The 23,615-nt window shown below is 42.8% G+C and overlaps 2 protein-coding genes across 6 annotated transcripts in view; one reads left to right on the top strand and one right to left on the bottom strand.

Moving 5' to 3' along the window:
• The window catches only part of DNMBP (dynamin binding protein), a 139,770-nt gene that overhangs the window by 18,213 nt on the left and 97,942 nt on the right, over window positions 1–23,615 (bottom strand). For 4 of the 5 annotated variants that reach the window (XM_082631458.1, XM_082631456.1, XM_082631457.1 and 1 more), the window contains 9 exons: window positions 23,193–23,392; window positions 21,484–21,614; window positions 20,465–20,569; window positions 17,724–17,852; window positions 12,694–13,026; window positions 12,152–12,331; window positions 10,689–10,887; window positions 8,104–8,645; window positions 4,927–6,586 (listed from right to left, as the gene is read on the bottom strand). In XM_082631458.1, coding sequence (XP_082487584.1) covers window positions 6,401–6,586; window positions 8,104–8,645; window positions 10,689–10,887; window positions 12,152–12,331; window positions 12,694–13,026; window positions 17,724–17,852; window positions 20,465–20,569; window positions 21,484–21,614; window positions 23,193–23,392 — 2,005 coding nt within the window. In that variant the 3' untranslated portion in view covers window positions 4,927–6,400. Of the gene's footprint in view, window positions 1–4,926; window positions 6,587–8,103; window positions 8,646–10,688; window positions 10,888–12,151; window positions 12,332–12,693; window positions 13,027–17,723; window positions 17,853–20,464; window positions 20,570–21,483; window positions 21,615–23,192; window positions 23,393–23,615 lie in introns of those variants that run through there. The other variant, XM_082631459.1, reaches the window with a different exon arrangement.
• On the top strand, window positions 14,272–15,193 carry LOC309798894 (ORM1-like protein 1). Its single transcript, XM_082611625.1, is given in 2 exon segments — window positions 14,272–14,429; window positions 14,433–15,193. Coding segments are annotated over 2 exon segments (354 nt in total). The 5' UTR covers window positions 14,272–14,354; the 3' UTR covers window positions 14,712–15,193.

The raw sequence follows: 23,615 nt of genomic DNA on the forward strand, positions 1-23,615 counted from the left end.
GTATTATCTATACCTGCTTTCGTGTCACAATGGCAGAGTTGAGTTGTGACAGACTGTATGGCCTAAAAAGCCTGAAGCAGGGGTCCCTAACCCCCAGGCCGTGGACCCATACCAGTCCTCGGCCTGTTAGGAACCAGGCCGCCCAGGAGGTGAGCAGCGGTCAAGCTTGCAAAGCTTCAACTGCCGTTCTCAATCGCTCGCGTTACCGCCTGAACTATCCCCGCCCCGTCCGTGGAAAAACTGTCTTCCATGAAACCAGTCCCTGGTGCCAAAAAGGTTGGGGACCGCTGGCCTAAGGTATTTATTATCTGGCCTTTTACGGAGAAGGTTTGCCAATTACTGCTCCAGAATCAACAGTGTAGTCTGGACTGAATCATGTTTCCATTCTCAGAAAGACAATTTGCCTCAAAAATGTCATGTGGCTCCATACCTGCAGTAGATAGAATAATGGTCCCCAAAGATTCCATGTCTGAATCCTCAAAACCCTGAGGATTTACCTTACATGGCAAATGGGACTTTGCAGATGTGATTAAGGATATTGAGATGGGAGATTATCCAAAGTGGGCCCAGTGTAATTACAAGGATCCTTAATAAGAGTCAGGAGGGTCAGAGTTAAAATGAAGATGATGTGACGACAGGTACAGAGACATCTGAAGATGCTATGCTGCTGGCTTTGAAGATGGAGGAAGGGAACACAAGCCAGGAAACACAGGCAGCTTCTAGAAGTTGGAAAAGGCAAGGAGACAGATTCTCCCCTGAAGTCTCTAAATAACCAGCCCTACCAACCTTGACTTTAGCCCACTGAGACTGATTTCAAACTTCTGACCTCCAGAACCGTAAGACAATAAATTTGTTGTTTTAGGCTACAAAATTAGCAGCAATTTGTTAAAGCAGCAACAGCAAACTCATACAATACCATAAGCCCAAGTAGCTCTGATTAAAATCGCCAACATTCCCCAACTGAAGGCAGTTTAGTAATTCATTGATCTTCACTGAGCCCCACTGCAGTGTGAGTTTGTAGAGGATTATGTTATCTTTAAAGCCCAGCTAGAAATGGTCTCAGTGCTCATGGCTATCACCCCTTCTATCAAATTGCAAAGATCTTATTCAGCTTAACCCTATTTGGAGGCAATCTTTTGATCTCACCTGAGAGGCTGCAGGAAGGTCCTTTGTTCAAATTAGTCACAGTGATTCTGACGACAGGAGGCGGCCATGACAGATCGGTAATCTTTCACTCTCAGCTTCCCTGATCCTGGAGCTGGGGAAGGGCTGCCACGGGGAAGGATTAGAGCTTGACTCCTCTTGAAGTCCCAGGGGACACCCAGGCGGGTGGTGCACAGGCAGTGCCTCGTGACATGGTCCTGCTGAGTCTGCAGACCCCCACGGTCTGCTGCTGAGTCCCACGCACCTGCCTGCTACCAGTACATGTTCCCGAATGAACACACTGCTCGCTCTTACCACCACAGTACAACTTACCTCTGGGAAAGCACTACCTGCTCCTTCAGGGTCACCTCTGAGTGGTACTAAGGAATAGATATTCCTATGTAGCTTGCAAAGCCTGCAATTTGTTGTAGAAAACTCCCTTATTGATACTCACAAAACACTACTATTGATCTTCACTAACAATCACAGTGGGCTGGATGAAACAAAGCAGCACAAATTGGAGATTGGAGATGATCATCCCTGCTCTGAGGCACTGAATGCCTGCCGCACCCAGCCCAGATGAAACAGTACGAACTTCATCAATAGGATGTACTAATAGATGGGAGAGTTTAAAATCCTGAGTTGTGTGTAGTGACCAGAGAGAGGATTTAGAATTAAGTATATGATGCTCAAGGTTTCTCAGTCCTCAGGCCTAAGGTTCTGCAAATGAAACAATTCAGAGCACACTGTGTTCTTCTAGAGCCTGTTTGTACTCCTGACCCTGAAACAAAATGCAGAGTTCCAGCTTCACAACTAAGTAAAAGGCTGACATAAAATTCAATCTTTACTAAAACCATGTATTTCTAGAACTCAGTTCACAAAAATTTGCAGAATCATCTTATTTGTTCTCACAACAATCTTGAGAGGGAGGTCAGAAATCTACACGTTTCAGATGATGATAGATTCCCACCACCACTCCCTGTTCTCCAAGGACACTTGGGAGAAAGCATAACTGAAGAGCTACTTCCAGGCAGGAAAGGGAGCGAATTCATGACAGGAAGTAAGCAGGCAAACCGGATTTGGAAATTTTCTTCAACATTTCCTTCTGTTGTGCAGGAAACATCTGACACCCTTTCCTTCCTTGGTTTTTGTAATTCCTACTTTTCCAACAGTAGAAAGTTCTACTAAAAATAGCTGCCTACACAGGTGCTTCTCAAATTTAACATGCACACAAATCACCTGGTAACTTGATGCAGTAGGCCTGGGGTAGACCCTGCATTTCCAGCGAGCTCCCAGGGTACACGGATGGTGATGCTGCTGGTCTGAAGACCACACTTAAAAAATCACCTAGGGACTTCCCTGGTGGTCCAGTGGGTAAGACTCCATGCTCCCAATGCAGGGCGCCTGGGTTCGATCCCTGATCGGGGAACTAGATCCCACATGCATGCCGCAACTAAGGAGTCCGCGTGTCTCAACTAAGGAGTCCATGTGCCTCAACTAAGGAGTCCATGTGCCACAACTAAGATCCCACATGCCACAACTAAACATGTCGCAACAAAGATCCCATGTGCCACAACTAAGACCTGGCGCAGCCTAAATAAACAAATATTTTTTAAAAAAAGCACCTAGCAACCACTGTGCAGAATAGTATGGAGAGTTCCTTAAAAAAACTAAAAATAAAGCTACCATATGATCCAGCAATCCCACTCCTGGGCACATATCTGGAAAAGACAAAAACTCTAATTAGAAAAGATACAGGAACCCCAATGTTCACAGCTGCACTATTTACAATAGCCAAGACATGGAAGCAACCTAAGTGTCCATCAACAGATGAATGGATAAAGAAGATGTGGTAAATATATACAATGGAATACTACTCAGCCATAATAAGAAGAATAAATGCCATTTGCAGCAACATGGATGCAACTAGAGATTATCATACTAAGTGAAGTCAAAGATAAATATTGTATGATATCACTTATGTGTGGAATCTTAAAAAATGATACAAATGAACTTATTTACAAAACAGAAATAGACTCAAAGACATAGAAAACAACTTATGGTATACCAAAGGGGAAAATGGAGGAGGGATAAATTGGGAATTTGGAGTTAACAGATACACATCACTATATACAAAATAAACAACAGGGACCTACTGTACAGCACAGGGAACTAGAGTCAATATCTTGTAATAACCTATAATGGAAAAGAATCTGAAAAAGAATATATATGTATAACTGAATCACTTTTCTGTATAACCTGAAACATTGTAAATTAACTATACTTCAATAAAAAATAATAAAAATAAAGAAAAAGACCTAGCAGACATCTAGTGTTTACAATACTCATCTTTTCATAAATTTGCTACCACCCCAATGATCTCCCCTTTGTTAGGGATTCATCATTTCTTCAATTTCATATTCTTTATAGGATGTTGCTGCTTTTTTCCATTCTCAAGCAATCTTAAGCCCCATCAGTTAACTTTTTCTTAGATTTTTCCGGCCTTCGATCTGTCCTCCCTCCAAATCATCCTGCTATCATTTACCTTTCCTACAACAAGGAATCCACCTAGGTAATAAGGAGTTTCTCATGAAATCTAAATTCCTTGACTTGGACCTCGGGGCTCTCCAGTTTATTGTTCACTATGTACCAGCGTTCTAGCACCCTCCATGTATTAACTCATTCCATCCGTACCACAACCCCGTAAGGCAGACAGTAGTATTTTCTCTACCTTAGATGAGGAAGCTGAAGCACAGGTTAGGTAAGTTGCCAAGGTCACAAAGCTCTTAAGTGTCTGAAGTCAGTCTGGCTCCAGAACAAGGTGGAAAGGCCCAGCCTGAGGCATACGTTTAAATTCAGGATCCATCAAAAACTGATGTGAGACTTGGGCAAGTCACAATGTCACTGGACCCCATCTTCCTACCTCATAAAATGAGAGTTGGCCTCACTGGCCTGTAAGTTTCTTTCCCACGGAGTCCGTCTATTCCTTAACAGTATCAGGTGATACTTCTGTCACCCACTGTCCTCAGTGCCACCTCCGCTAGTGCTCCTGCTACTTCTCCCCCTCCCACCCCCTATCTGGCTTGAGCTGCTGTGTGGACTTGTTAGTTCATCACTAGTGCATCAGTTTCCATATCTGTCATGGCTGGGAAATACTTACCTCTTCGAGATCCCAGCTTCTCTGTTTTGCTAGGATTTTATCATAGGAAATGGCTTAATGAGGAGGCCTGCAGCATAGACATATTTTGAGTATACAGTGATTCTGCTGAAATTATATTTGACAAAATGAATTTTTTAAAAATAATTATTTATCTATCACTGGCTGTGTCTTCATTGCTGCATGCAGGCTCTCTCTAGTTGTGGCGAGTAGGGGCTACTCTTCGTTGCGGTGTGCAGGCTTCTCATTGTGGTGGCTTCTCGTTGCGGAGCACGGGCTCTAGGCGTGTAGGCTTCAGTAGTTGTGGCACACGTGCTCAGTAGTTGTGGCTTGCGGGCTCTAGAGCTCAGGCTCAGTAGTTGTGGCACACAGGCTTAATTGTTCCACTGCATGTGGGGGTCTCCTGGACCAGGGCTCGAACCCATGTCCTCTGCATTGGCAGGCGGATTCTTAACCACTGCGCCACCTGGGAAGTCCCGACAAAATGAATTTTTGACCTGAGTTTCTTCAGTTAGTTTCTCCCATCTCTTCAGATCTGAGCATCACTGAATTGTCAAGAAGTTACCCCCAGAAACGTGAGAAGGTTCAGGCTAAACGTGGAGGGAAATCAAGAAAACATACTCATGGCCCTTAGAAATGCTTTTATTTATAAAATAACTACTTAAATATAAACATCTCTAGATACAAACACTATTCACAAGAGACTCTTGCGTTGCTTCCTTCTGACCAACCAGCAGACTTAGGGGGGCCAAGGAGTTCACAGGTATCTCCCAATTCATCATAACTTTAAGGCAAAGGTGCATTTGGAGGAGCAAGGGCTGTAAGGCTGTTCTTAATTCCCTTTCTTAAAAGACAAAATTCACGGTTTCCTGTTCCAAGGTAGGCTTTCTATCTGGGGCAGACCTTAAGAATCAGAGCCCTGCTCAGATAGAAACTTCAGGGGGAGATTCTTAGTGTTAGGATTAGTAAATATCTTCCTGAGGTGGAGGGAGGCACAATCAGGCACTTTAGATTCTGCTTGGCTTAGACCACGGTCTCTGAAGCACAGGGGCTGACGAAACAGAAAATGCTTATTTCCAAGTCTAGGATAAGCTACTTCTGGGACTGCTTATCCGAATTCAAATAAGACACACATGTTATGTTTTCTGCATCAGTGAACAGTAGTGTGCTTGGATGAAAGGGAGAGGCATCCAGTCTCCCAGCAGGCTGGACTGGCTTCAGCCCATCGCAGAATGAATCCCTCTAATGAAATGGCAGGAGCTCTGATCCTATTCTCCTAGGAAAGTCTATCAGATATTGAGCTTCAGGAGAGAGGCCAGGAGACATTATCACGCACAGACCATATAAAGTAGAGATGACTGTCAGCAAGGTGTGGAGGATAGCACCTAACGGGAAGAGAACCTTTCAGATGAAGGTTCAAGGAAGAGAAAGACCCTAAATATTTTTTAAAAGGAGAAAGAAAGTAGTTGAATTTTGCCCAAGGAAACTGGAAGTGCAGTGAAATAAATAAGAAAAAGATTACAGGTGGTAGCGTTTTAGGGACTTTTAGAAATAAGGGGTATGTCTGTGAATGTGTGCCAGACACTGAGGTTTTAAAACACCAGATTTGGTACAAGGTCGACAAACTCCTTGCCACATGCAGAGGCGCAGCCTGAAAGGGCTCCCAGAGAATTCTTTTCATCCAAGTCGGTTTCCGGTCAGTTGATCATGGTGCATGGGGCCACCCCAAACTCAGTATGGCACAACCAACTCCAGCTTCTTCTAATGCTATAGCACAGCTTCCAGCATATGTTGGATACTGGTCTCCTGACTGGAAATTTCTCGTTTCCAAAAGCTGACCCCAGGATTGGCCTCTCTTCTCACAGTCACTGAATCATTTGCAAGCCCCAGGGTCCATTTCAAATTCTAGAAATTCTAGCAAGCATCAAGGTTTGACAACCCAACCAAAGAGAGCAAGACTTATCTTGTGCCCCACTGTGCCATGGTTAAGCCATGCAGGCAGGGCCAGTGTCTCAAGAGCAGGCGCCCTCTCAGTGGACACCAGGACCCTTCAGCAGAAGGAAGCAAAGGCAGCAAGGTTGAACGGGAGGCAGAACAGGTTCAGGTGTACTCAGTTTTGCAGATATAATTGGATGGAACATAGCCCTTCTTCCCATTAACTTCAGCTAACCACCATTCTGTATTTCCTGTAACATCTTTAAACTCCAGGATCTTGAGTCTCTGATTGGCTGACACACTCAGCTCATTTGGGTTCCGTGCCTTGAAGGTATAGACAGCAAAATAGACCTGTGTGAGGAAGAGAAAGTGAGTTAGGAAATGGGAAACAGCTTGGAGCAAAGCTGCCCAACAGAAGTTCCTGTGGTGATGGGGACCATCTGTATCTGCACCATGCAATATGGCAGCCCTTAGCCACATGGCCATTGAGCACTCGAAATATGCCTAATGAAATGAAAGAACTTAATTTTAAACTTTGTTTAATTTTACCTAACTTAATATTTTTTTTGGGCGGTACGCGGGCCTCTCACAGCTGTGGCCTCTCCTGTTGCGGAGCACAGACTCCGGACACGCAGGTTCAGTGGCCATGGCTCACGGGCCCAGCCGCTCCGCGGCATGTGGGATCTTCCCGGACCGGGGCACGAACCCGTGTCCCCTGCATTGGCAGGCGGACTCTCAACCACTGCGCCACCAGGGAAGCCCCCTAACTTAAATTTAAATAGCTACATACAGCTTGTGGCTACCCTAATGAACAGGGCAGATTTAAAGAAAACCAAAATTCACATATTTTTACTCTTTCAGAGTTGCCTTAAAGAGTGAAAGAAGCTGCAGTCAGCATGGAAGATGGATGAGACATGAGGATGCCCTTCCATACCCCTAACATAAATTCTGAACTTAAAAAACTTAAAAAAAAAAGAAGAAAAACACAACTAACCTCAAAGTAAGAAAGGATGCTCTCCAGGTGCCCATAACAAAGCTATCATGCAAAGCAAGGGTGGTATTCAGTGATCAGAAAGAGAAGTCAGGAGGCCCACGGGGGCACAGGGATGAATACACACCCGAAGGCTGGGGTTTAGGACCTACTCAGAAACTGGAGCTTATGAGGCTAGAAGTGAGCTCCTTGCACAAAGTCAGAATCTAAGAAAGGGCCATTTCCTCCCTTATCATGTCTAGGAAAACTGACTGCTGGGGGGTCCAGAGCTGGGATGTGCGTCCTGGGCTGCGGTTTGTAACAGAACCACAGAGAGCTCACAGATGAAGGTAAGACACACACAGAGACTCACTGCTGCAAGTGAGCAAAGGCAAGAGGCAGGTGGCCAGGGATTCCTCAGCTGTGGATGTGAAAGTGGCTTTAAAATATGTAGGTTTAAAATGTTTAAGATACAAAGACAAGAGCAGGCCATTATGAAAAGAACAGGAAAAACTGAAACAGAGCCAGACTTTTATTTCTGAATTCTAGAAATAAACATATAGTTATTTGAATAAAAAACTAAGTAGACGAGTTAAACAGCAGACTTTATACAATGGAAAAATCAGCACACTGGAAGAGTGGGAAAAGCTTCATGGTAAAACCTTGTAAATACCCCAAGACACAACAGCCTGTGAAGTCAGCCAGGGAAGGGCCCAGAAGGGGTGGAGCTGCCCACTCTTACAGCAGTGAGTTCCCACGAATGCTTTAAGGATTTGTCTGCGAGCCCATCTCCAGGTCACCCCCAGGCCCTGGGTAGGCCTCTGACTCGCCCACTCCTGGGAGGGCATCACCTGCATCTGCTCAGGTGCAGTAACCACAGTACCCAGGCTGCACTCACCTGGTTGCCTTCCGCCTCGCTGTTTTCCAGCTGTCCGTTTCTGTCATCCAGAGACACGGCTGTCCTTGCACATCCTTTTACGAGGTCTCTACCCTGCCCGTTTTGCCCTGGCATGGGGTAACCAGGCATTTCTGGATGCCTGGGGTTTTGGGAGCTCCTCAGAGAGGGAGCAGGCTGCTGAAGGTCTCTGGCAGCGTCTACCGAGTCCCAGGGCCCGTGCTGGGAGGGGGAGTCTGGGTTCGAGGGGCATCTGGAAGGGCTGCTCTCTGAGTTCAAGGATGCGCTGAGAGTTCCTTGGTCAAATTCCGTCAGTGAAGATGTGTCTGGAGGCTGTTTCTGGGAAGGCCCTGAGCTAAAGGACACGGCCACACTGCTGGGGTTGAAGGTCAAGGTGCCGCCGCTGTTCTGCCGCCGGGGGAACCTGGGGGAGGAGCTGCCGTGCTCCGACTCGGTGGAGGAGTGGCTGCCCACGGAGGCGTCGGAGTGGCTGCGGCGTGCATTGTAGGGCTTCAGGAAGGAGCTGTACACAAAGCCTTTGGTGACTGCGGGCAGGAAAAACAAACACGACGAGCTTTTCGTGGGAGGAGGAGGGTGGAGGAAATCAGGAGAGAAGAAACTATGGTTTAAGGTCAATAGTGAGACAAAATAAGAATCCTAGAGACCAACAGAACAGACACCATCCCAGGGCACAATGTGGGTGGTAGAGACAAGATGCTGTGGCCTCCTGCCAGTTCACACCTATTACAACCGCACAACAGGTGAGTGACAAGGGGCTTTGCTGAGAATTAAGAGACAGTAACATAAACAACCACAGACCACATGTCTGAGTGAGCACGAGCAGATGAAGAGAACAGAAGGGCCAGACCACGGGAACAAAGGCTAAGGGGAAGACTTAACTAAGGATGTGTTCAATTGTCCATCAAGTGTGGTAAAAAGGGATTTTAAAAACCATCCTCAGCATGACAGAGCCCCTCGGATATGCCTCCCTGCCCTCTCCAACCACACACTTGAATCTCTGTCCCTGGTTTAGGAATGAGGTGGGAATACTGTGAGAACTAGCTGCTTATATTAGTTAGAATACACATCTAACACATGTTCATATCAATAAATTGCCTAAGATGAGGACAGAGAGGGCCCTCAGCTAAAACTATTAAGCATAGATTAGGGATTGAGATCCCTAATCCATAGGAAAAATTGTTATATTTATTAGGAAAGAATTATCTGTTAAGGCAGGGACCCAGAGTATGTAACCTCGACTCGAGCAAGGGCCATCTCTGTCTTGATCTTCAGAGTGTTTCCTGGACCTAAAAAAAAGGCTGGCCTGCATTTGTTCTATCTGCTGGGCAATGGGGAGGAGTCCCCTGAGCAGATGCCAAGGGGTGGAGGGTCTAAGAGCTGATGCTGTGAGCTTCTGGCTACCACTTTACTCACCAGGATTTAGTAGATAAGGAAGAACCCCAAGGATGGGGGGCGGTGGTGGGGGGCTCAAACAGCCTGGATCTTCACTAGGAGTTCATTTGTCTATCAGTGGCTCTCACCTGTCATCACCCTGGGGGCCCCATCCTTCATCCTTCCTTTCCCACTTCAATCTTTATTATTTTGGGTAAGCAGAACAGGGGGCTGGGGGAGGAGAAAACATCCACACAACACTTTTAAAGAAACTGAGAAATGTTAAAATTTTCAGTTCTTGTGGTATGAACATAGATGTTTATTATAGAGGCCCACAATCCTTTTCTAAAAACTCGGGGCCGGATGTGTTTTGGAGTTCGGATTTTGGGATTTAGGAAAGGTAATCAACTACACTATAGATTTCATGATATACCCAGCAGGGTCTGGGTCAACACCCCATAGTCAAACCCATCCATGTTTCTATAGCCACACCAAAAGGGAAAAGTAATGATCATAAACAGCCTCACATCATTTGTTCAGGTTTTGTCACCAAATGAGTTCAGATCAGGGGAGTTTTTGGCAAATTAGTTCTGAAAAAAAACACTCTGATATTTCAAAGCTTTTCAGATTTTGGAATTGTGGAGAAAGGATTATGGATAGGCATTATTCTTTGTACGTTGAAAAAAAATTCTGTATGCCTTCCCCACCCCCACTCCCACCAGAAAAAAAAGCTGTAAGCTGTTTTTAAAGTCATTCCCTAAATAGTCATGAAGTAAAATTGTTTGTTGGTTGGGGGAGGACTCAAAAAGCAAACCCCTTCTTACAGGTTTTAAATTTATACGCTCACAAAACACACCTACAAAACTTGTGGTTCACTCAGGTTAGGATCGAGAGGGCAAAAGACCCTTCAGGCAGGATTCACTGCCTGTAAAGTTAAAGCAAGGCAAGATCTTGCAAGGTAAGTAATGGAGTCTCCTCTGGAATTTTTAAAAAACAAAAACAAAATCAAAGACTGGTTTTGTTTCAGTAATGACTTGAGCATTACACTCTCTAGAGATGGAGAGAACTTTTAAGGTTGCTTTTCCCTTTAATCGAACACTCTCATATTTTTCTCTGGCTGACCCAGGATTCAGGCACAGTCCAAATCGCTCTTTCCTCATTTAGAGTTACAGTAATCTGTTGCCTACTGTTCTTACCTCCATTGTCAATCAGCCAGCGGTTCTGGCTGCCCATGGGGTCCTTTTTCTTAATCACGCCCACTAGGTCACCTTCCAGAAGTGAGACGTCCAGGTCCTGGGCAGCATTGAAGTTCCGTTCTGCTTGGAAGAGCTTTTCAGGGGGATACCTTGCCAAGAGGGAGGCCCGGAGTTCTTCCGACTGAAGCATGTAACTTGGCTGAAAGGCAATATAAGAAATACAATCATCAAAACCCCTTCCCGGCCGTTATCCCAGCAGCCGTATTTAATCCCATATGCTGTCAGTCAGTCAGAAATGGAGGCAATGACAGCCAGCTCCCTACTCCCATCAGATGCCTTTGTGCCTGAGTCAGTCCATGTGGCTAGGTAAAAATCGTAATCTCTTAGGTCACGTTTTGCTGCCTTTGTAGTAAGAAAACTTAACACACCCTTAGTTTTATATCTGTTATCCTGTGACAAAAATATGTGATTAAAGTGCCACCTAAAGAATCAAAATATCTAAGTAATATGAGTAGGTCTTCTTGTATTTTACTGTATGAATCTAAACTACTGAGATTTTCCTTATCTAGCCTTCATATCTATAAAAACAATATTCACAAAAATAAGAAAAAGTAAATGTGATTAAAAAATCTGATTCCCTCTTTTAGATCATATAAATTAATGTCTATGGGATTACATGGGGCAAAAATATTGTAAGCACAGATAAATCAGCAGTCCTTTAGATTTTTACCCCATGTAATCTGGTATATTACTTTTCAGAGTATGCAAGAATCAAGTTCAAAAAGAAAATAACTCCAGGTTAAAAAGTGGTCAGCCATTAACTGTTTGGCAGTATATCAGATAAGCACCTTTTCCAATACATGATCAAAAATAGGGAGGCTGGCAGAATTAACATGCCCTTAAACCAGTTCCTTTGACTGATCAAAGTACTAATATTAATCCTTTACTAACTCCTTTCATTGTGTAGGATAGGATCCAAGAATGCTTTTCAGAGGGCGTTCTGAAGTCTGTACCAGGAGGCACACCAGTGGTGCCTAGTGATAGCGAGTGAAGGAATGAATGAGTGAGAGCATGAGAGATTTGAACTCAATAACCTTTATTCTCCAACTATTATAAAATATTTAAACTCCTATTAAATTGCTCATCTGTAGAGACAGAGCTGAGTCCATCAATATTAATAATAATAATGATGATGAGGATAGCTTACTTGAATAACACTAACTAATAATAGTGCCAGGCAACGTCCAAGTGTTTTACATATTTTAACTCATTTGAATCTCAAAACAACTCTATGGTGTAGGTATAACTATTATCTGTGTTTTAGACATGAGGAAACCAATGAAGCACTTGCTCAAGGACACAGAGTGAGTCACTGTCAGAACTGGGATCTGAACCCAGGCGGTCTCACTCAGGAGTTCACACCTTAACCACCAGGCCATATGAGCCTCTCCAGTTCCACTCACCAGGCCCAGGAGTGGCTTTCGGGTGGACTGGCGGTCCATAGTTTTCCTCTCAAATGACCTCTTGGTGGCAGGAAGAGACTCTGGGAAGAAGGTGAAAACCTGGAGTTGCTGCAGGACCCTGCTGTGCTCCTCATGGAAGACGGCAATCAGGTTCCCTTCCCTGCCGGTGACTTTGAGTAACTGGAGTCCATGCACAGGGAGAGCAGAGACAGAGGAAAGAAGAGAACACAAGTGAACGATCCCAGGACTGGCACAGTCTCCTTAAAACTCATCAAGTGTAAGCCACCAACACCGCAGCCCAGTGTCCGCAGCCCGAGCTGGCTGGCTCCTCCGGGATCTCTCAGGGTGGAAAGAGAGCCATTTAAAGGCCACGGGTTCCCCGGCTCCATCAAGGGATCAAGAATTCTGATTCCCGACAGGCCTGACCTAGTGACATACTTAATCTACCTAGTTTAATAATGTCTCTGACAACCTGGCTGTGTGTTCCCAGAAAAACTCCAGAAGTTGGGAGTCTACCTCTCCATGGGGAGGGCAGGCCTCACCGAGAGCAACGGCTTCAGCTGCTCCAGCGCCTGGCGCACGAAGTCACAGTGGGCCTCGGCGTAGCCATGCACACAGTTGCTGAAGAGGCCCTGCGCGTACTGATGGAACTTGGGCAGCTCGTCCAGCAGCTGGGCGTTCAGGGCCTCGTAGTTGTTCCGGGCCGACTGCAGCTCCTCCAAGGTCTTCTTGTCCTTCAGCTTCTCTGCCCGTTCTGTACAGTTATAGAAGTCCAGAAGCTTGTCAAAGCGTTTCTGCACCAGCTTGTGGGGCCCCGTGAACATGTTCAGTAACTGATTCAGGGGAGAGATGACCAGCCGCTCTGTCCTCTCCTTCTGTGGGGATGAGAAAGGCACGGTGTTCAGTGTCCCGAATTTGTTATTCTCAAAACTCTCTTCAGGTGGATTTTGTTATGTCCTGTACCACCTGCTTTGCTCCTAGTGCACGAGCTAAACCCATGCAGATCCAACAGTGTTCTGCTTATCCGACACCAGATGTACGTACATATTCCACAAAGCTTCTCAGCTTATAACTCTTCACCCAACAATTTGCTCATGCCAAAGAGTGTGCAAAATAGCTGTACAGTTGATAACAAATGCTAAACTACATACATGAACATGATGTTTGCATTACAACCCATTTGTGACCATCTGTCTGGTATCACTTATGTGTATGTGTCTATATATAACTTGAATTTAACTTAATATTTAGTTGTTAAAAATAGAATTACCATATGCCCCAACAATCCCACTCCTGGGAATATACCCAAACAAAACCATAATTCAAAAAGATACATGCACCTCTATGTTCACAGCAGCACTATTCACCATAGCCAAGACATGGAAACAACCTAAATGTCTGTTTACAGATGAACTGATAAAGAAGATGTGGTACATATATACAATGGAATACTACTCAGCCATAAAAAGGAATGAAATAATGCCATCTGTAACAACATGGATGCAACCAGAGATTATCATACTAAGCCAGAAAGACAAAGCAAGTAACACATGATACCACTTATACGTGGAATCTAAAATATGACACAGGACTTCCCTGGTGGTGTAGTCGTTAACAATCTGCCTGCCAAAGCAGGGGACACAGGTTCGAGCTCTGGTCTGGGAAGATCCCACATGCCGCAAAGCAACTAAGCGGGCATGCCACAACTACTGAAGCCCATGCACCTAGAGTCTGTGCTCCAAAACAAGAGAAGCCACCCAATGAGAAGCCCATGCACTGCAACAAAGGGTAGCCCCCACTCACTGCAACTACAGAAAGTACGCGTGCAGCAACAAAGACCCAATGCAGCCAAAAATAAATAAATAAATAGATAGATAGATAAATAAATAAATAAAATATGACACAAATGAACCTACCTATGAAACAGAAACAGAATCAGGGACATAGAGAATACACTGGTGGCTGCCAAGGGGGAAGGAGGTGGGAGAGGGTTGGATTGGGAGTTGGGGATTAGCAGATGCAAACTGGTATATAGAGAATGGACAAACAATAAGGTCCCGCTGTGTAGCACAGGGAACTATATTCAATATCCTGCAATAAACCATAATGGAGGAGATGCCGCCGTCAGCCCTGCAGCTGCCGCGGAGCTGATACTGCTCCGAGCCAGCCAGCCAGCCGCCGGGAGTGGGGCGGCAGCGCAAACATGAATGTTGGAGCTGCCCACAGTGAGGTGAATCCAAATACCCGTGTAATGAACAGCCAGGGTATGTGGCTGACATAGGCATTGGGAGTTGGCTTGCTTCATATTGTTTTACTCAGTATTCCCTTCTTCAGTGTTCCTGTTGCTTGGACCTTAACAAATGTTATACATAATCTGGGCATGTATGTATTTCTGCATGCGGTAAAAGGAACACCATTTGAAACTCCTGACCAGGGTAAAGCGAGGCTCCTAACTCATTGGGAACAACGGGACTATGGAGTACAGTTTACATCTTCAAGGAAGTTTTTCACAATTTCTCCAATAATTCTATGTTTTCTGGCAAGTTTCTATACGAAGTAGGATCCAACTCACTTCATCATAAACACAGCTTCTCTCCTGAGTGTGCTAATTCCCAAAATGCCACAGCTACATGGTGTTCGGATCTTTGGAATTAATAAGTATTGAAATGTGTTCTAAAATGAACAGAAATTTTTACAGCTACTGAGTTTTCTGTAAGGAAGGAGTGGTTAGTAAACTGCACTGTTTCTGTGATAATGTGACATGAGAGGTAGCTACACTGGAGAGCCAATTGCTGGTTCTTCATATGCTGTTTTGAAGTGCAGATTCTTACGAGAAGATGCCTCTGTTTAATGCATCTGGTATCCTTCTGAAGAGGGGCTTTAGAGGCAGGCTGGGCAGGCCCAGCTTATAAGTTAAATGGCTATAAAGTAAGGGTGTAGTAGATAAATCCAAGGAAGTAAGAGATTTATAAGAAACTAAGTCCAGCTTAGCTTATAATGAATGGGCATTATGTTAGGAGAAGAAAATGTTTAATCATTCAGCCATGGTCAATTTAAGCAGGGTTACATGTAAACCAGAATCATTTCTTTACAAGTTTATTATAGATTGTTTTTATTACCATGCATATTCCTCTTGTGTTATATAAGAGGATATATACCCTCTTGTTTTATACAAACCAATTCCTACCTTATGAATGTACTTTTTGGTTTTGCAGGCTCAACATTGTGTTGATTTTTACATTTATTAAGTTACTGAGTTCATGAAGGTCCACCTTCATGACTAATTGATGATAGAAGATAGTTAGGCATCTTAGAAGCAGCCTCTGAGTTGGCCTTCTAATTTTGGAACAAAGTGGGTTTTGCTGCCTTTCCAGATACAAGGCTGCTAAACCAATTAAGAAAATAATTTATTTCTTGTAATTAAAGTATATGGTAACTTAAAGTTCTGCTTATTTGGTTGAGCAATCTGATTGTTGAAGTCTGCCATTCTTTAGCAATGGAAATTTAAAATGGACAACTACATAGCCAACCTGTGATCTGGCAGAAACTGCTTCTCTAGCAATACTATCCGAGTAAATAATGGAGTCTTTTTTTAGCAGGTCTGCAGTAAAAGATATCTTTTCTTAGTCCTCCTGCTCTCAATCTCCATATTTTGCCCATTAATATTTTGCCTGTCGATACACGAGTCTTAGTATATAGATAACTCAGAATGGTAACTATTTCCAAAGCAGCAACCATACTGAATCCTTGTGACTTAAAAGAAGCTTTCTATAGTTGCTGACATTAATTGCAAGAAATAACTATATTCTACTTTGAGAAGTAAACATGTCAAAAAAAGTTCTGATATGTGACGAAACTGAAAAACCTAGAACATTTGTAAGCAAAATTGAATGAAAAGAATTATAATGCTATTCACAATAGCCTGGAGATGGAAACAACCTAAGTGTCCATCATCGGATGAATGGATAAAGAAGATGTGGCACATATATACAATGGAATATTACTCAGCCATAAAAAGAAACGAAACTGAGCTATTTGTAATGAGGTGGATAGACCTAGAGTCTGTCATACAGAGTGAAGTAAGTCAGAAAGAGAAAGACAAATACCGTATGCTAACACATATATATGGAATTTAAGAAAAAAAATGTCAAGAAGAACCTAGGGGTAAAACAGGAATAAAGACACAGACCTACTTGAGAATGGACTTGAGGATATGGGGAGGGGGAAGGGTAAGCTGTGACAAAGCGAGAGAGAGGCATGAACATATATACAGTACCAAATGTAAGGTAGATAGATAGTGGGAAGCAGCCACATAGCACAGGGAGATCAGCTCGGTGCTTTGTGACCGCCTGGAGGGGTGGGATAGGGAGGGTGGGAGGGAGGGAGACGCAAGAGGGAAGGGATGTGGGAACAGATGTATATGTATGACTGATTCACTTTGTTATAAAGCAGAAACTAAAAAAAAAAAAAAAAAAAGAATTTAATGCCAACTTAAAAATCAATTTGTTTCAAATTGACTTTTGGAGGTAATGATCATTGTTTTGTATTTCAAAAGTATTGAGTTTAGAAATCAGTTGTATGATAATGCCTTTGTACGTTTGTCTTTTCTCATGTATTTTTAAATAACCAGTAATCTATACTTTAATAAATTTTTCTTTGGTGTAAAAAAAAAAACATAATGGAAAAGAATATAAAAAAGAATGCATATATATGTGTAACTGAGTCACTCTGCTGTACAGAAGTAATTAACATAACATTGTAATTTAACTATACATCAATAAGAAATAAGTTAAAAAAAGATTTAGTTGTTACATAAATCTGGGGTAGAGAAACTTTCACACACCCATCATACCTCTTCTACTCATAACTACTTAGTAATAATCTGTTTTCACTTTTCAAAAGTTTTTGTCTAATTCTTTCTAGAGGGATAGACACAAAGGGCACAATATTGACACAAAAGAACATAAGTAGGTGCTTAGTAAATTACTTTTAATAAGATGCTACTGTTAGAATAACTGTACGTTCCCCCAAGTTCTCCCAATGTTTTCTAAAGATGCTTCAAGCATCCAGAGGTCTCCAAGAAACTATCAAAGCCCACCCATTTCTACTCAGGAGATATATATAGAATATATATTTAGAATTTCCCAAGCAATTTGGCATTTAGTATTCTTTACAAAATAGTTTGTGCCATTTCAAAAATCTATTTGTTAATCTCTTAACTATGCATAAATATTCCATTTTAAGTTATTAGTTCTTTAGTTGTTTTCTTTTGATCAGTTATCAGTAGTGATACCAGATTAAATTTCCTGGTTTTCCTTTATCCCCTGAAACTGGGCTGATCACAAGCTATAAAAAAATCTATTTGCATACATGCAGGTCCTATCTGTCCTTTCAGCTGATTGGAAGTCAGGTTCTGAATATAAAATTCTGATATGAACTTAGCTAAAGGACACTAGGATTCCTGGTCCATGGAAGCGTGTCTCTATGGAATTAACTTTTCCATGAGCTGGATGTTAGAGAGAACCCTGGGAAGAGGCCCAGCCTGAAAAAAGTGGGCTGAAGAGTCACTTACAAAATTTGTGAAGAGCTGGTCACTGATGTAGCGATGCACCTTCTCGAACTGTTCCAAGTCTCTGTGTCCCTTCTCCATGCACACATCCCACATGCTCACGGCAGCCACCACCTTCACACATGCTGATTCCTGCAGCCAGTTACAAACACAGGTAAGACCAGACAGAACTTCTAGCCTCCATCATTCATCCTAGATAGCAGTTAGCAGTCAGAACCAAACTGACCTGCCCGTCCAAGGGCTGTCACCCATTGCTAGGGAGACAAGCCTTTTTAAGAGTTGGGTGCTCAGGTGTATACTTGCTACACATTTAGATAACATGGGGAGAAAATAGCCAATAGGGAGATATCAAAATTAGAGGAATTGTAGGGTAAAGTCCTAAGGCAAGGGAACCATACTCGGTCAAATCTCTCACTTTAAACCAATGTGTTCTTGGAAAGTCTTATAAGCCCTCATTTTTACTTGATCACATTTTCAAAACATGAAGGGAGAGAGTTTGCTATTTAAAAGAAGTGTCGGAAGCACTTCAAATCAGTGGGTATTACTCAATAAATGATAATGAAAGATAACTAGATAAAAACTAAAAAGTTGGATTCCTACCTCAAACCTTATATACTAATGTAAATTCCAGCTAGATTGATGACTTTAATATAAAAAAATAAAATGATAAAAGTACTGGAACATAGGACATCTTTTTAAAATTATCTTGGAATGGGAAAGACCTTTTAAAGTATGACACAGAACTAAGAAACCATAAAAGTTTAGTTAGACTACACAAAAATAAAACTCCTCTACACAGAGAAAACCTTTTAAGCAAATTCAAAAGTCAACAAACTAGGGTAGGGGGTATTTGTAAGCCAGCATCTCAGAAGAAGGGCTCTTTTCTCCAACATATACAAAGGTACGACCAGTCAATAAGAAAAAGAACAATAAATCAATAAATAAGTGCCCCCAAATATAGACAAATCACAGAAAAAGAAATATAATGATTTAAACATACGAAAATATCCTCAACTTCATTCATAATATAAGAAATGTAAATTCAAACTATATTAAAATAGCGATTTTTACCTTTCTTGCTGGCAAAGATAAGGCATTTTGATTTTGATAACACTGTATGTTGTTAGCAAGGGATGGGGAAACTGTTTCATACATTGCTGGTGGGGAGTTTTCACTGGTATGATATCTATGAAATTTGCATTGCTGTATGATTTGGCTCAGAAAATCTAGTACTCTGGCCTTCAGATATGCTCACATAGATCAGAAAAATGATCTACGCGCAAGGGTATTTCTCGTGCCAATGTTTCTAATTTTTTGCAACAACTTAAACATCCATCGATGGGGACTAGTTAAATTTATTATGGCATGTCCATGACAATTAAATACTATGCAGTTGTAAAAAAGAACAAGGCAGCTCTGTGTGTGCAAATATGGAACGATTTCCAAAATGCAAAACCCAAGATGCTCAACAGTGCATGTGTCCCTCTCTCTCTCTCTCCCCCTCACACACGTATCTCTGACAGAAGAATCTGACAGATGTGTCTGCCTCTATAGATGACTAGGAGACAGGAGAGGGGGAGGAGTTATTTTTACTTTATACTTATCCCTTTGGTAGTTTTTGAATTTTGTACCATTTTACTTAGTTAAAAAATTATAATAATAATTACAATAATGATTTTTTAAAAGCAAAGGATCTCTTTTAAAGGAGATTATTTGTTTCATGGGATGAGACTTTCCTGTGTGAGGGACAGGGATATATGGTGTACTTATATAAACACTACTCTATTAAATCAACAGAGAAATTACAGGTATTAAGAGAAAGGATTCTAGTCCTGGCTCTGATTTCATGAAGGAAGCACTGCCTGAGGGAAGGAAGACCAGGGCCCGCCTGATCTCCCAAGTTCTTCCAACTCTCTAGACCTATTCGTGGCTCTAACAACCTTAGAGGCCTATGTACAGTTGTAAATAAATATTATTATTAGGAAGCACACCCCACAGGAACCATTCTCTTACTATTTGATCTTCAAAATGATTTTGACAAAATGAACTGTCACAAGTGCTTCTTCTATAACTGGGTACAGGAGACAGGGTGATGAAGATCGAAAGAGAGGGAGGAAAGAGCTAGGTCTCTTTACTATGAATACAACAGTGCTGATCTTCTGACGTTGTTTAACTTTTAAATAACCTGTAAGAGGGCCTTCCCTGGTGGCACAGTGGTTAAGACTCCACGCTCCCAATGCAGGGGGCCCAGGTTTGATCCCTGGTCAGGGAACTAGATCCCACACTCATGCCGCAACTAAGAGTTTGCATGCCACAACTAAGGAGCCCACGTGTCGCAACTAAGGAGCTGACGAGCCAAAACTTGCTCACCTGCGGCAACCAACCAACCAACCAACCAACCAAATAAATACATACATACATACATACATAATACATACATAAACAGGAGGATATTCGTTCAGTATTTATATCCGTAAGAATCCCTATAAAAAGTTTGCCATGGCATACTGGTCATTTGAGTCCAGGTTATTCCACATTCATTAAGCAATATGCTGGATGAACAGGAGAGCGGATGGAATTACACCGTATGTGATTCCTTTTTTTTTTTTTCTTTTGGGATCTTAGTTCCCTGACCAGGGATTGAACCCAGGCCCGTGGCAGTGAAAGCGCCGAGTCCTAACCACTGGACCACCAGGGAATTCCCCACTGTATGTGATTCTAATGAGAGTGATGTCTTTACTCACCCGGATATGCTGGAGGTAGAGAGACAGGTCTCGGATAAAAGATTTGATCAATCTTTCTTGCATTCGGAAGTTTTTCTCTGTTTCTTCAAATACTTCATCTTTAATCTGTTCAAAATAAAAAAGTGCTGTTAGCAAATTGGGACTCTCCCTCAATAGATGTTATTGGCAAAAGCATCTTTCTTAAAAGCATCTTTTGTTTAAATTTTAAGCCTTTGATGTTTCCCTGAATCATACTGAATTGGATTTGACAGAGCTCCTAAGTACACACAGGCCCTCCCGGCTCTAACTGACCCCCTCTGTTCCTGATGGAAACCCTTTGCTGGTCAGGCTGTTTGCTTCACCAGTATTGTTGCCTTGCCTCGTCTGCCCCCCTCTCTCCCTATGCCAAACCTGCCCCTCTCCTTTAAGACTCAGATTAAATCTCTTGCCAACATAAAGCACACTCACGGAGCTCCAGTTTTCTTAAGTACCATAGCGTGTAGAGAACAAACTACAAAGCTTAGCAACTGATTCTTTATCTGGTATTTTCCACTGACTGTATCACATACACATCGTTCAGTGCATGAAGTCTGGAGACTGGATCTACTCTGTTGATAACTGTTTTACAAATCATCCAAACCTTAGACTTTACATTTCCTCATGTGTGACATATGGTGTTGAACAAGGTGATCTCTTAAATCCCTTCTAGCTTAACATGTCTACAATTTTAATTTTGTCTCCCCAAATAGATTATAAGCTCCTTATGGGTGTCTAAAACCATGATAACTATTACACAGTGACCGATTTGGCCTCCTGATTTGCCTTTATACACACTGTAAGCAGCTCACCAAGGCTCGGATGGAGGGTTGGGTGGATGGATTTAAATAAACAGTAGCTGCAGGGTCCTGTATCCACCAGCTAGCAAACACCAGGGGAGGTACTAAGAGGGGAATCTTGCCAATTCACACCATGCAGGCTGCCCCGTGGAGCCCTGAAAAGCAGCCAAAGACAGGCTGAACCTTCAAGCACAGGAACCTCACCTGTGGGGCAAAGCCAGTGAGGTGCTTCAGGTGACTGCTAACCCGGTTGGATTTCTTGATGATGGAGTGGATGTTCAGTTTGGAAATTTTCTCCATGAGGCTATCTTCGTCACCCTTTCGGTACTTGAGGACTGGGGAGTGAGTCAAATTGGTGAGTGAAGAAAGCCCTCTTCTGAGCATGGACAGACTACAAATGAGACTAACAACCCAAACTAGAGCTAGTGCTTGTTTTCAATGAGCTTATAACTGAGTTCACAAAACATTAATCCAAATCACCATTTATGGACAAATCAGATACCTGGAGAACAGCAGAGGCTGTGCGCAGACTGGAGAAGGTTAGAGACAAGGAAAGAAGGTCGCAGAGGTGTAAGGAACAGAGCCTAAGATTTGGAGTCAAGGAAACCTCTGAGTTCAGTGCCTGGGTCTGTCATTTCACCAAGGTGTGGCCTTAGGGAATTCCCTGGTGGTACAGTGGTTAGGACTCTGCACTTGCACTGCCAGGGCCTGGGTTCAATCCCTGGTCAGGGAACTAAGGTCCTGCAAACCATGTGGTATGGCCACACACAAAAAAAGGTGTGGCCTTAAATAAGCCACTTAACTTCTCTGAGCCCCATTTTCCTTTCCAATAAGATGTAGAAAGTAACAGTACCTGACTTATAAGACCACCTTAAATGGTCTCATATACAAATGAGATATTTATATACAATCGTCTCATATAGTGAAATGCTATGCAGGAGTTTTTGATTAATCTATGTGTCATGCATCAGGCACAGTCTGCAGAAAAGCCTGGAAATAAGAGTAAAAGGGTAGCAAGGGAAGGCTGGGTGGTAGCAAAAAGGCACACTTTACTGTTGTAGGAGATGAAGATGACACTACATGAGGAGATATGAACCAAGACAAAGGGCCAGATGGCCAGAGAGCTTTAACATCCACAGTCAACATTAAACACGGGTGTCGTGGCTGAAGCAGAAGGGGAAAATGATTTTAGATAAATATGGAGAATAGTGGAGAGAAAGGCAAAGAGGTTATATTATAGATTCTTTGAGGATATGAATAATAAATCAGTTTAGCACGGTCACCATGCTATACTCATTGAGTGTTCAAAATGAAAGCCTCGACAAGAGATTTGATGAGACAAAAGAAATGGTTCAGTTTGTTCTATATTATAAAGAAAGAGAGGGTGTTTGGCAACTGACTGCACAGTTCTGTGGGGGAGGGGAGGGGCACAGACCAGAGGCAGGACTGATGGGACCAGGGAGGTGGGCAAACCCGGGTCTTCTGAAAGAACACAAAAAAGTTCTAGCTTAAGTGGAAACACTAAAATATCCAACCAGACGTGCGGAGCAAACACATATAAGCATGGACTGAAAAGGACTGCCTTCAATGAGTTGAGAAGGCAATCACTCATGCTTGAAGGAACTCTCCTGATCAGCCATTCTCTAACAGGTCTTTATATCTCTTAGGAAAGACTCATTGCTATAAGCTTTATCACAGGTGCCTTATTTCCAACATGCATGGTTGTGCTTTTATTATTATCACTGCTTTTTTTCTTTCATTATCTCATTTTCCCCAAATTCTATTACCATTTCTTCATCACAGCTCTATTACCTACCATCTGCTTGTCCACCTCTGGTGAAGTAATTAATTCTTTTGAGAAGGAGAACATTCTCAAGGGTATACCTCCTTTTCAGCAAGTATACTTTTCTTACCCAGGTCCTTTCGACGTTTATATTCATTAATGTTAACGTTGATTTCCTTGACTGCAAGGACTGCATTGGTTAAAGGCACTTTATCTGGGTGGGATTCAGGGGTGGAATTCAGCAACTCCATCAGCAGCAGTGGGTAGCGCATTACTCTCTGCACTGGTTTGATGAGGAAGGAGCCCAGGTTAATATAATTTGTGCATCCCCTTCAAGAGAAGGAAAAACAGAGACTTCAGTCAACTGTCAGTAACACAGGGCCTACAGATAGTATCTGTTATTCCTAATATAGCTCTGTTCTTTCACCCTACTTCCCAACTTCATTCATTCACATTTACTGGGCACCTAATAAACACCAGGCAGTGTTCTAGGTGCTGCGGATTTAGTAGTGACCCAAAAAAGTCCCTGCCCTGGTGGAAAGAGGCAGACAAT

The sequence above is a fragment of the Mesoplodon mirus genome, assembly GCF_964341445.2.
Source record: "Mesoplodon mirus genome assembly, chromosome: 2".
Taxonomy (NCBI): domain Eukaryota; kingdom Metazoa; phylum Chordata; class Mammalia; order Artiodactyla; family Ziphiidae; genus Mesoplodon; species Mesoplodon mirus.